This window comes from Microcaecilia unicolor, chromosome 7 (genome assembly GCF_901765095.1).
Source record: "Microcaecilia unicolor chromosome 7, aMicUni1.1, whole genome shotgun sequence".
NCBI classification, from domain to species: Eukaryota; Metazoa; Chordata; class Amphibia; order Gymnophiona; family Siphonopidae; genus Microcaecilia; species Microcaecilia unicolor.
In genome coordinates this window covers 58,817,750-58,830,502 of record NC_044037.1, presented here as the reverse complement: position 1 = coordinate 58,830,502, position 12,753 = coordinate 58,817,750, and the positions used below count along the sequence as shown (strand labels likewise).

The 12,753-nt window shown below is 41.9% G+C and overlaps 1 protein-coding gene across 2 annotated transcripts in view; it reads right to left on the bottom strand.

Annotated features, from left to right (window-relative positions):
- Positions 1-12,753, bottom strand: part of DACH2 (dachshund family transcription factor 2) — an 847,419-nt gene that overhangs the window by 199,445 nt on the left and 635,221 nt on the right. For both annotated transcript variants that reach the window (XM_030209554.1, XM_030209555.1), the window contains one exon: positions 8,237-8,409. In XM_030209554.1, the coding sequence (XP_030065414.1) occupies positions 8,237-8,409 (173 nt within the window). The remainder of the gene's footprint in view (positions 1-8,236; positions 8,410-12,753) is intronic.

The window sequence follows — 12,753 nt, the reverse complement described above, 5'->3', positions numbered from 1 at the left end:
GGATGGCCACACACACACACTCTCTATCACACTGTGTCTCACATACACACTTGCACACACTCTCATTCTCACACACACACTCTCTCACAAACACACTCACACCCAGACTCACTCTCTCTCTCACACACTCACACTTTCACTCTGACTCTCAAACAGTCACTCTCACATACACTCTCCCAAACATACACACTCCGAGGAAAACCTTGCTAGCGCCCGTTTCATTTCTGTCAGAAACGGGCCTTTTTTACTAGTATAAAATATATGTATGACTGAAAATTGCCACTATCCCCCAGCTTCCATAAACAGTGACTAAAGTTGCATGCACAAATCAACAAACGTAGCTGATTTGCATGCACAGCTTAATTATTTAACAAGCTAATCAGCACCAATAATTGGCCATTAATAAGCAATTATCATCATTAATTGGCACTAATTAGAATTTACACGCAACTTTCTAAGCATATTCTGTAAAGTGGTGAACATAAATTCATAAAAGGGGGCATGGCCTTAGGAGGGGAATGGGTGGATTGTGGACATTCCTAAGAATTACGCACACTGTTACAGAACATACCACATCTGCGATAAATTAGATGCAGGCATTTACACCAGGTTTTGTAAATGGTAACACCTAAGTTTTAGTAGAGGGGACAGGCGCTACATGTATTCTATAAACTGTGCCTAACTTTAGGCGAGGTTTATAGGATACAGTTATGTGTGGGGTTCTTTTGTCGCCAGTTTTTTAAAGTGCCATATATCGAATTTGGTGCTATATGGATAAGTTATATGTTTGGCACAGATGGCCCATGATATACCTGGTTTTCCTATGTCTGAGTCAAACGTATAATCTATACATATAGAGGCTGAATACTGGCATCTATACATATCATCATTTATACATATTGCAGCCCCACCCTCTTCGCTCTGTGTATTGACCTATAGGCATAGTGGATCTACATACAGTACATATATATATATATATGGCGCCTAAAAAATCCGCATGGAAAACATTTCCGCCTAAGCATATACTATAAGTGGATCTAGATTTAGGCACGGTATATAGAATAATCTTAGTTGATATGTGCACTATTATAGAATGTGGCCCTCTGCACCTAAATCTACGTGTTGGGATCTACGCCTTGTGTTCATTGGCATAAATAGAGGTGGGTGGATTTAGATGCTAGGATATTTTTTTTTTTTTTTTTGATACAAATGTAACAACAACAAAAAAAAAAAATATCCTAGCATCTAAATCCACCCACCTCTATTTATGCCAATGAACACAAGGTGTAGATCCCAACACGTAGATTTAGGTGCAGAGGGCCACATTCTATAATAGTGCACATAATATTTGTGGCCGAAAATAGACGTGCATCAAAATTAAAACCAGTGTATGTCCAATTTCGGCCAGAGATCTTACCGACACCTATTGACTTAGTGGTAAGGTCTCATGCGCTAACCGGGCGGTAAGTGGCCAGTGCATGTAAACTGCCGATTACTGATGGGTAAGCGCCATGAGGTAGAAAATAGAAAATATTTCTACTGTGTGTTTTGGATACACATCAAAAATAGAATTACTGCCTGGGGCATGCAGTAGCCAGGCGGTAGTTCCAATTTGGTGCGTGTTAGACGCTCATAGGTGCCAATGTGCCTTAGTAAAAGGGCACCTTTAAGAGCTGCTTATAGAGCAGCACTTTTTTGGCACTGATTTTTTCAGCACCATATATAGAATTCACCCCTATGCCACTTACGCATGCCCTTACAGAGTAGTGCTTAGGTGTCCTGCTGGCACTTTCACGGGTAAGTGTACACTTACACGTGTATAAGTGAGGGTGCTCAGTTATAGAACTGCCCTGAGGTACTGAAAAGAAACCAGTTACACTTTTATCATGGTGCAGAATGTGTAACTGCTGTTTGAATATTAACCCCAATCAATTTATTCACATGTCTATCAAGAAAGGCCTTTAAAGTCTGTTTTATACTTACTGCCTAAGGTATCAAATTTCATTGTCATAGCATTTCTAGGAAGAACCAAATGTTTGCTGATCATGCATGTTGTTGTTAGACTAGCTCACTTCTGTATGCCAAGCACAATATCAGAGACACCATGCAGTTAATTAATAAGGCTTCCTTTGTTCATCTAATCAAAATCAAATACAACAGTATTTAAAACTTCAATTCATGCAATCCCATCCATATTCAATGTACCAGCATAGTTAATTGAGGCACTCTTTTTGCTTGGCTGATCCTTCATATCCTAATTCTAAATAAAACTGTTACAACTTCCATGGTGTTGAGGCTTAAACAACATCTTCCACGTTTTCACTTAAGTGATAAATGAATGTAAATATATCTGGTTTTTGACAAGACTGTTTAAGTCTGTATTAGATGGACCTGAAAAATGAGACATACTAAAGGTACTGTAAAATATGGCAGTGTAGTAACTTATTGCTTACATTCATAGCAGTTAATGTCATTAGTACCACTTAATAAATAGAGTAATCACTAAATGAGTTTAATGTAAATCTCACTGGGGTCTCAAAGCTGTACAGAGAGCACTACTATTACCAGTGACCGAGTACCTCAAGCCCAAAGCACACCTCTGAGACTTAACAACAATTATATTATCCTTGCTTTCACCATTCAAACGATGAAAAGGAAATTATTATTAAAGGATTTTGGAGTTCAGTAACCAAACAGATATTATAATGTTACTATTAAATTTTATTTAAATCTCAATTTTGAAGTAATTAAGGGCCCTGTTTACTATGCCGCGTTATAGGCCTGTTAACATCCTTAACGCACGTTAACCAACCATGTATGTATGTTTACTATGTACATGCCTACAATATCCCTATTGTAGACACATTAAAAATGCTAATGCATCTCAGTAAACAGGGTCCTAAGTTGATTTAAAGATGCATATATCAAAAGGAATTAACTTTTTCTTTCGTTAAGCTGAACAGAATATTTTTTACTTGTTACAACAGCATAAACTAAACTATTTCCCCCCTAAATTTATATCTAAATTTCACCACCAGGTGTTCACCAGGCTCTAATAGTAATGACCTGCAAAATACAGAAGGACTATCAGATAAGTATTATTTAAAACCTTTTCCCATCTTTCTTTCTTTATAATTACTTTTTACTTTACTCACTTTAAGAGTTGATTCTTTGTGTCTTATTTTATATTTTCCAGGTACCTAAAACCCTCCTCACTAATACTCAGATGCACTAAACTTAACGAGCAAGTAGTAAACCCTGGCATGCACTAAACGCCATTTCCCGATCACGGTAGCAGCTAACGAAAACGGAATGCAAATCATTATAATGAGCTGCAGTACCATTGCAATATTATTATAATGATATGCACTAACGTTTACCGATTCCCCTTACGGTGGAAACCCTAACGTGAGGTCTGCACCTCTCATTAGGCAGGGGCTGCTGTGGGAAAGGAAAAAAAAACAAGCTGCGCGTCTGTGCCTAACATTGACGTCCGTCAAAGACGCCCCTGACGAGCACTGCTTTCTTTTTTCTCTTCCGACGCCACCCCCCTGCCCAAGGGCACCGCCACCGCTCCCCCTCCCCCTCCCCCCTGCATTGAAAGAGCTTTCCACAGCCCCCCCGAGGCCACCGCCGCCGCTCCCCCTCTCTTGAAATGACAGCTTCTCTGCCATCCTCTGCACCCCCGTGGCCCCGCCCCCACCGCCCCCCTGAGGTCATCCCCGTTGCCGCTCCCCCCTCCACCCGCCCCCCTACGTCTGCCACCAGGCCCTCACAGCGCCTCTCACCCCCGTGTGAAGGCGCTGCACCGGCCGCAGCAGGCAACAGCTGATCGCTTGGCTTCGGGACTTCCCTTCTTTCCTCCTTGGCCCGCCCTCATCTAACGTAAGTTACCTACGTAAGTCCCGAAGCAAAGCGATCAACTGTTGCTGCTGCGGCCGGTGCAGCGCCTTCACACGGGGGTGAGAGGCGCTATGAGGGCCCGGTGGCAGACGGAGGGGGCGGGTGGAGGTGGGAGCGGCGGCGGCGATCTCAGGGGCGGGGCTGCGGAAAGATCTTTCAATGCAGGGGGAGCGGCGGTGGCGACCTCGGGCGGGGGGGCGAACGCCATCTATAAAGGACATCCATAAGGACTTCCATAGGCACGTCGTTTTTTTAAATTTTGTTTGTTTTATTTTTGACGTCCTTGGCATGCGAAGAGCAGCCAGCATAACACTTGGCTGCTCTGCGCATGCTCTACCGGCCGATTCTCCGACCGTTTTACGAGGGATTGGAGAATGCAAGTGAGCTGTAATGAGCAACTCATTTGCATTCCCTTTTTTTGATGCATTGCCGTTCCCTACCGATTCGCTATGGAATTTGGTAGGAAACAGCTCTAAGGACGACTTTAGTGCATCTGGCTCTCAGGGGTCCTTTTAAAAAAGACATGCTAGCATTTTTAGTGCATGCTAAAAATAAGTGTGTGCTAAATGCTAGAGACGTCCATATAGTCCTATGGGCGTCTCTAGTGATTAGTGCATGCTAAAAGGACTAGCGCACCTTTGTAAAAGACCCCCAAAGCAGGTAAGCATTCCTCTAGCTTGATGTGTTTTCACTGTCCTTTTTCCTATTCTGTGTATCAATGTAGACTTATCTGTGTTTTTGGCCTCTCTTGTTTCTTTATCTTACCTGAAATGTTGGAGCTCTGTTTCGTTTATTCAAGGTTGTGAAGTCCCTACAAGCCTTTACTTTAATTTAAATCAATAAAGAAGACTATCTTCCAGTCTGGATTCTGGAACAACCCTAACTAGAAATAGGGAATTACAGGGCCTTGTCTAGCTAATAATTTAAAAGATAATTTATATCCCTTTTTTTAATTTTTCCTAAACGTTAATTACTGTCCCTACTCTAAGAAAGGACACTTTGACCCCATTTTACTAAGGCGCACTCACATTCTTAACACGTGCTAAAATTGTAGGCCCGCAAAACGTTAGAGACGCCAATGCATTCCTATGGGCTTCTCTAACGTTTAATGTGCCCACAATTTTAGAGTGCGCTAAAAACATGAGTGCGCCTTAGTAAAAGGGGGCCTCTTCTTCCAGGTTCTTGAAACAGTTACACTTCTAACAGCTTTCAGGTCTCACTCATCACACAACAACCATTTAGTCATGAATCTCTCCGTTTCAATCAAAACTTCATATGTATTTCCCTGATAACAGGACTTTATGCCTGTTCTGATACTGAAGAAACTAATGGTATGTTCAAAAATCAATCAGGTTCTAAATCACACTTTCTTTCACTCAGGGCTAGTCAAATCTGCAGCCTCATCAAGCAGACAGCCTATTACACAAGAATTCATAATTAAAAATTTACAAACTTTAAAAACATTTTGTGATCTTCTTTTCCCACTATATTATATCATTTTCTAGACTTCTTTCAATCAAATGTCTGTCAGTTTCACACTTTTAAATGTTACATCTAGCTTTTCTCACTGGAGCTCACTCGCAGACATCCACACACCTTGGTGGCTTCAGTCCTTTTTCCAGCAGCCAGGCAAGCTGTTGCTAGGGGAGATGACTCCATCAATCATATCACAGCCAATCATATCACAGAACATACTCTTCAGAAGCATAGAACTTAACTGTAACTTGAGCAATCTCCATTTTGAAAATCATTTTTCCCATAGACTTTAATGGAACAGTCAAACATTTAGTAAAATTACCACACAAATTGTTATTAAAATCACTCAAAGTAACCAGAAACCCCTAATCCATTCAACCCATATATTTTCACATATTTTAAATATGTTTAAATACGCTTACACATTTTCCCAAATTTCCTTTAAAATCACCTAAAAATCTATGGACATTCCCTCCAACTAAAAAAAGCACCGTCTCAGAAATGTTCCAAGCAACGTTAGTCTAAAAACAGTCTACCAGAAGTTTCAAAACCAGTCCATACCATCAATGAGTGCAGTGGCCTAAGAACCTGGGGAACTGGGTAAGTCATTTGTCCTCCATTGCCCCAGGTACAAAATAAATACCTGTATATAATATGTAAACCACTTTGATTGCAACCACAGAAAGGCAGTATATCAAGTCCCATCCCTCTTCCCTTTTGGAAAAAGATAAAATGACCATATTAATCACCTAAATTAGTTTTTCCAAAAATCTCACCACCCAAATCCCCCAAAAGATTTGTTTTTTAAATGTTTAAAATCCCCAAACCTGCAACACTATGGACCCAAAACAGACATTTAAAATTAAAATAATAGAATTACTGGGCTACCTCGCTTCCCATGGACTCACGGCATGATCCCAATACTTGAACTGGGTTCTCATTGACCCATCGCAGCAGCAGCAAAAAGTCACAATTTGCTGCAGATCTCTGCTGGGAAAGACCCCAAATTGAAGTCCTGGCTTCTGCTTGGGACAAGTCCCAGCTCATGAGCATGATTGAGCATGCACAGAACTCCAGTCCAGGCCTGAAGCAGGTCATTTCTTACCTCTCTCCCTCCTTCGCGGCAGTGTAGTTAGTCACGTCTGCCACGATTGGAACTCAGCAGCCCTGAACTCACTCTGGACCCAAAACTATTCCCTCTGACCCATCGATGACTCTGATGGCCTGAAGAAAACCCCAAACAACCCCAACCAGGTAATAATAGTTGTGTTTTATATATTTATATATATATATATATATATATATATATATATATATATATATATATAGGTTACATTCAGGCTTATTTTCGAAAGAAAAAGATGCCCATCTTTTGGCACAAAACGCATGATGGGCGTCCTTCTCACAGGGTTGCCCAGATCGGCATAATCGAAAGCCAATTTTGGGCGTCCTCAACTGCTTTCCGTCGTGGGGATGACCAAAGTTCATAGAGGCGTGTCGGAGGCGTAGCGAAGGTGGGACTGGGGCGAACTAACACATGGGCGTCCTCGACCGATAATGGAAAAAAGAAGGGCGTCCCTGACGAACACTTGGACGACTTTACCTGGTCCTTTTTTTCTTACAACCAAGCCACAAAAATGTACCCTAAATGACCAGATGACCACCAAAGGGAATCGGGGATGACCACCCTTTATTCTCTCAGTAGTCACTAACCCCCCTCCCACCCTCAAAAAAAATTTAAAAATATTTTTTCCAGCCTCTATACCAGCCTCAAATATCATACTAGCTCCATGACAGCAGTATGCAGGTCCCTGGAGCAGTTTTAGTGCGTACTACTACTACTATTTATCATTTCTATAGCGCTACAAGGCATACGCAGCACTGTACACCAAACACAAAAAGACAGTCCCTGCTCAAAGAGCTTACAATCTAGATAAGACAGGTAAACAGACAGAACAATTAAGGGTAAGGGAATAATAAGTGAGGTTAAGGACAGGGCAAGTGAGAAGTGGTTAGGAGTCAAAAGCAGTGGTAAAGAGGTGGGCTTTAAGTTTGGACTTGAAAACGGCCAAAGACGGGGCCAGACGCACAGTGCACTTCAGGCAGGCGGACCCAGGTCCACCCCCCCCCCCCCCCCCACACCTATTACACTTGTGGTGATAAATGTGATCCCTTCAAAACCCACCAGAAACCCACTGTACCCACATGTAGGTGCCCCTTCACCCCTTAGGGCTATGGTAGTGGTTTACAGTTGTGGGTAGTGGGTTTTGGTGGGGGGGTTGGGGGGGCTCAGCACACAAGGTAAGGGAGCGACGCACCTGGGAGCAATTTTTGAAGTCCACTGCAGTGCCCCCTAGGGTGCCCAGTTCGTGTCTTGGCATGTCAGGCGGACCAGTGCACTACGAATGCTGGCTCCTCCAACGACCAAACGGCTTGGATTTGGTCGTTTCTGAGATGGGCGTCCTCGGTTTCCATTATCGCCGAAAATTGGAGACGACCATCTCTAAGGTCGACCTAAATTTTGCGATTTGGGCATCCCTGACCGTATTATCGAAACGAAAGATGGACGCCCATCTTGTTTCGATAATACGGGTTTCCCCGCCCCTTTGCCAGGACGTCCTGCAAGGACGTCCTCAGGAAAACTTGGGTGCCCCTTTCGATTATGCCCCTCCACATCATATAATGTAGGCACATTTTTAGTTGATTTTTTCTTTCGTTTTTAACATTACTTTTGAACAGTATGTATAAATAATTAACCTGAATGCTTACATGTATTTTCTAAAAGATAGATTATTTCTTTATACTAACTGGTCATAAATTCTTCTTTAATATTTCAAGTCAGGTGCATTCCTCTTACCTTTATAACTGAGGCTCCCACTCTGGACAAAGGACTGTGCATCTGGGCAGCAGCAGCCATATTGGCTATAGTATTGAGGTGACTCATCTGATTCATTGCCATGGCAACAGATGCTGGAGGTAGGCTGACTGGAAGAAGTGGGTGGGGCATCATCATAAATGGCAAATCTAGTCCTAAAAGAAATGTTGGCGGACATAAAATGAAATAGAATCTTTTGGAAATCTTTTTTTTTAAATGAAGTCAGCAGTTTATTTTCACAATGCAGATGGGTGGATAAAAAGCTGTTACACAGTTATAATCAGGAGATATGACACAAACACATTTTAAAAAGTTAAAATGCATATAAAATCGTAAACTGATGCTGAATGATATAAGGCAAGATTTACTAAAATATTCTACCACATTAATGTATTCTACTTACTGCAGGGCCCATGTTATATAACAAAACCTATTAACTAACAATGGGACCCTTTTACTAAGCCATAGTAAAAAGTGGCCTCCGGTACTGTAGGTGCGTTTATTGGGAGCAAGCTGAGCCAGTTTTTACTACATCTACAAAAAAATGACTTTTTTTAATGGGACAGGAAAAGGGCCTGTGGTAAAAATGAAACCAGCGAGAGCCCAAAACCAGCCTCAGCCCTTAACGCCACCCATTGATCTAGCGGTAAAGGCTCATGTTCTACATATACGGTGACCGGTCGGCATGCACCTATTGCCGATTACCAATGGAACCGACTTGCAGAGGAAATAAATAAATAATCCATCCACACGTTATGGGTGCACGCCAAATCTGAAATTACTGAGAGAAGGGCATGCTGACCTGGCGGTAGTCTCATTTGGGCGTGTGCTGCACATGCGTAAAGCCTACAGCGGCTTAGTAATGCAATAGCACAGTCTAATAAATCTAGTTCATACTGTACTAAACAATACATTTGGAAAGTGAACCAGATAGCCAGGTTCAGACTTACAAGGTATCATGTATGACAGGGGTGAGCAAATTACAGCGCACTGGCCAAAACTTGTCCAAGGGTGCCTTTTGTTTTGCCATGGGAGCAACTTAGGGATTTGTAATGATACTAATCTTGCAAGATCAGCTGACTGGATGGCTGGGATGAAGGAAGCACTGAGAAGAAATGGAGGTAGGGTGGGGAAACTATAGCACTGGAAGTCAAAACACATGTGCTCACCATAGATCAGAAGAAAGGCACCCTTGGACAAGTTTTGGCCAGTGAGCTGTAATTTGCTCACCCCTGTCATACATGATACTTTGTAAGTCTGAAACTGGCTATCTGGTTCACTTTCCAAATGTATTGTTTAGTACAGTATGAACTAGATTTATTAGACTGTGCTATTGCATTAGCACACAGCACTGTTAACAAGCATTGGGGTCATTTTACTAAGCCGTGGTAGGCTCTACGCATGTGCAGCACAAGCCCAAATGAGACTGATAACAGGCCCAGTAGAAAGGATGTGTCCGAGCTTTCTAGCCCTGCTGGGGAGGACCTCTGCCTCTGCCACCCAGTTCATCCCTGTAACAACACCAGCAAGTTTTGTGACATCTTTCTGTCCATGCCCATTCCCTGAGGCCAGCCCCTCTTCCTGGAGGCTCTGGATTTCCAATTCACTCCTTCCTTCTGCCAACAAGGAACCATGTATATTGGATGAGTGCCACAGTGTGCCTGCACATGTAGAAACCATACTGCCAATAAGAGCAGTACCACTTACCCTATAACAATACTGAAGCATGTATAAGTCAAAGGAGAGGGAGGAAAACAACAAAGGCTATTTTCCAATCTGAGGTTCTGATTGGCTGACATATACCTGAAGTATCAAGCACAATACACTGAGGATGATCTGTTTTTGAAATTACCTATTGGGTTAATATTCAGCCAGTGGCAGTCAGCGTTTTTTTAAAACTTTGACTTTTGGAGGCAGAATTAGGTCCCGATATTCAATGCTGGGCCATGTCAGGGCATCAACATCAAATATTGGTAGATGACCAAAGAATGTCAGGATATCGTCTCTTATGTAAGTCTCAGCAGATATTCAACCAGCACCCACATAAGACACTTAAATATTGGCAGAAGTCCACATACGTCCTGTGTCCATGTTCCCCCTCCCCCTGACTACTAAAGACTCCCTTTCTACCCACTCCCAGATAGAATAGCCTTCCCACCAGGTCTACCTGAACTCCATGGTGGTCTAGTACGGCAATGGGGATAAGTTCAAACCCCACTCGCTCCTGTCCCTAGGGAGTCCATGGTAAAATTGGCTACCACAACCTCTATGAAAGTCTCATAGTACTAGAGGTTGTGATGGCCATTTTTACCATGAGCCACTAGGGGCAAGAATGGAGATTGCTCCTGCCCCCCCCCATTGCCCTGCTGGACCACAATGGAGCTCAAGTACCTCTGGGGAAGCCTAAGCTGACTAGAGATGGGTGGGAGGTAGATCGTTACTTATCAGGGGTTGGGATGGGGTCTTTACTTGTTGGAGGGAATGGTCATTTAGACCTTGCTAGAGGGATGGAAGGCCATTGAACCATGTGCAGACCAGCACCAGAAGTTATGTGGGTGCCAGCCAATATTCAGTGTATTTACAGGACTTTGGATAGAGATGTCAATACAATTGTGATTCACTGTTGACATAAACAACCACATGAGAGCAGTTGATTGGTTGAGGGTAATAGGCATGGATGTGACATTGTCATGATGGTTTATTTATTTTCTGTAGGACTCAGTCCAGATTATTTCTTTAGGAAAACTTTAGTTCAATGCAATGACAGATAGCTTGTGGCATACCACAAGGATTGGTATGCTACCATTTCTTTTCAATGTATATATGACACATTTGTATAGGATCTTGAGTCAATTAGGGATCCAATATCGTATTTTTGTAGATGATATTCAGTTGTTTCTTCTTGTCTGTGAGGTGGATATCCAGTGTAGTAAGGTTTGTTAGAGATGATGTGTAAATAAATTAGAGATGCCTTGGCTAGGGAAAAGTTCCCTATACCTAGCTTTATAGATAGATATGAGAAGTGTAAAAATATTGTTTTAATAGATAATACATGAATTGGGTATAATATGGGACTCAATTATGTCACTGCAGAAGAAATCTGGTTATCTAATGTGTTCATGTTTTGTTAAGTAATAGAACATTGGCCAGTTATGCCCTATTTATCCAATAAAAATCAAGGATGGACTACTGTAATGTTGTTTATCATTGTCTCCAAAAGAAAGAAATTCCATACTGGAAAAGACCAAGGGTCCATCAAGCCCAGCATCCTGTCTCTGACAGCGGCCAATCCAGGCTTCAAAAACCCGGCAACCCCCCCCCCCCCCCCCCAAAAAAAAAAAAAAAAAAATTAATAATGTTCAATAGACTTTTCCCTCAGGAATCTGTCCAAACCCCCTTTAAATTCCGTAAGGCTAGCTGCTGTCACTTAATTCTCTGGTAACGAGTTCCAGAGTCTAACTACACGCTGAGTAAAGAAAAACTTTCTCCTATTTGTTTTAAATCTACCATATTCTAGCTTCATCTTGTGTCCCTGGTTTTGTTTGAAAGTGTAAAAAATCGCTTCATATCTGTCCGCTCTACTCCGCTCATTATCTTGTAGACTTCTATCATATTACCCCTCAGCCGCCTTTTCTCCAAGCTGAAGAGCCCTAACCTTCTCAGCCTTTCCTCATAGGGAAGTCATTCCATAGGCCAGATTAGAATTCATTCTGAGGCCAGAATTGTGCAGGAAATTCATATTAGAGATCATATTAGCCCAAAGATACAACATCATTGGCTGCTTATTGAATTTTGGATTTTTGACGTACCATTTTAAAGGTGCTCTAGCAAGCATATTAAACTTCATTTTGAAATTTTATTTTTGATGCATAAGGCACTTCATTGTTTGAGCCCCAATTGCTTAAATGTATTGTTGAGGGCATATATGTTGTTATATCAGCAACGGTTTCACAAAAAAAAGCTTTTTTGCCTGTGTAAGGGGGAAGGATGTGAAGTTTATGTGTAATGGGCCTTCATCTACCTAGTGATCTGACTAAAATAGGAGAGTTACATATGATTAGGAACAGTTTGAACACATGGCTATTCTGTCAGACCTTCCCTATAGAGCCATAGAAGGAATAGGTTTGGAGCTGGGACCGGTTCCTTTACTTTTAGTTTAAGACTGATCTGCTTGATATTGCATCTTGCATTTTATCAATATTATTGTAGGTCAGTGTTTCCCAAGTCTAGTCTAGGATGCCAGTCAGGTTTTCAGGATATACTGCCTTCATTATATGCAAATCTCTTTCATGCATATTCATTGTGGATATCCTGAAAACCTGACTGGCAAGAGGTACTCCAGGAATGGACTTGGGAAACACTGCTGTAGGTTATTTATGATTATTATTTATTTTGTTATCCTTTACTGGGTCAATATTCAAAGCACGTTAACTGGCCAGAAAGAGCTCCTGGCTAGTTAAATCACCTGTTTGGGACTAACTGCTAATTTTTTAGTGGCA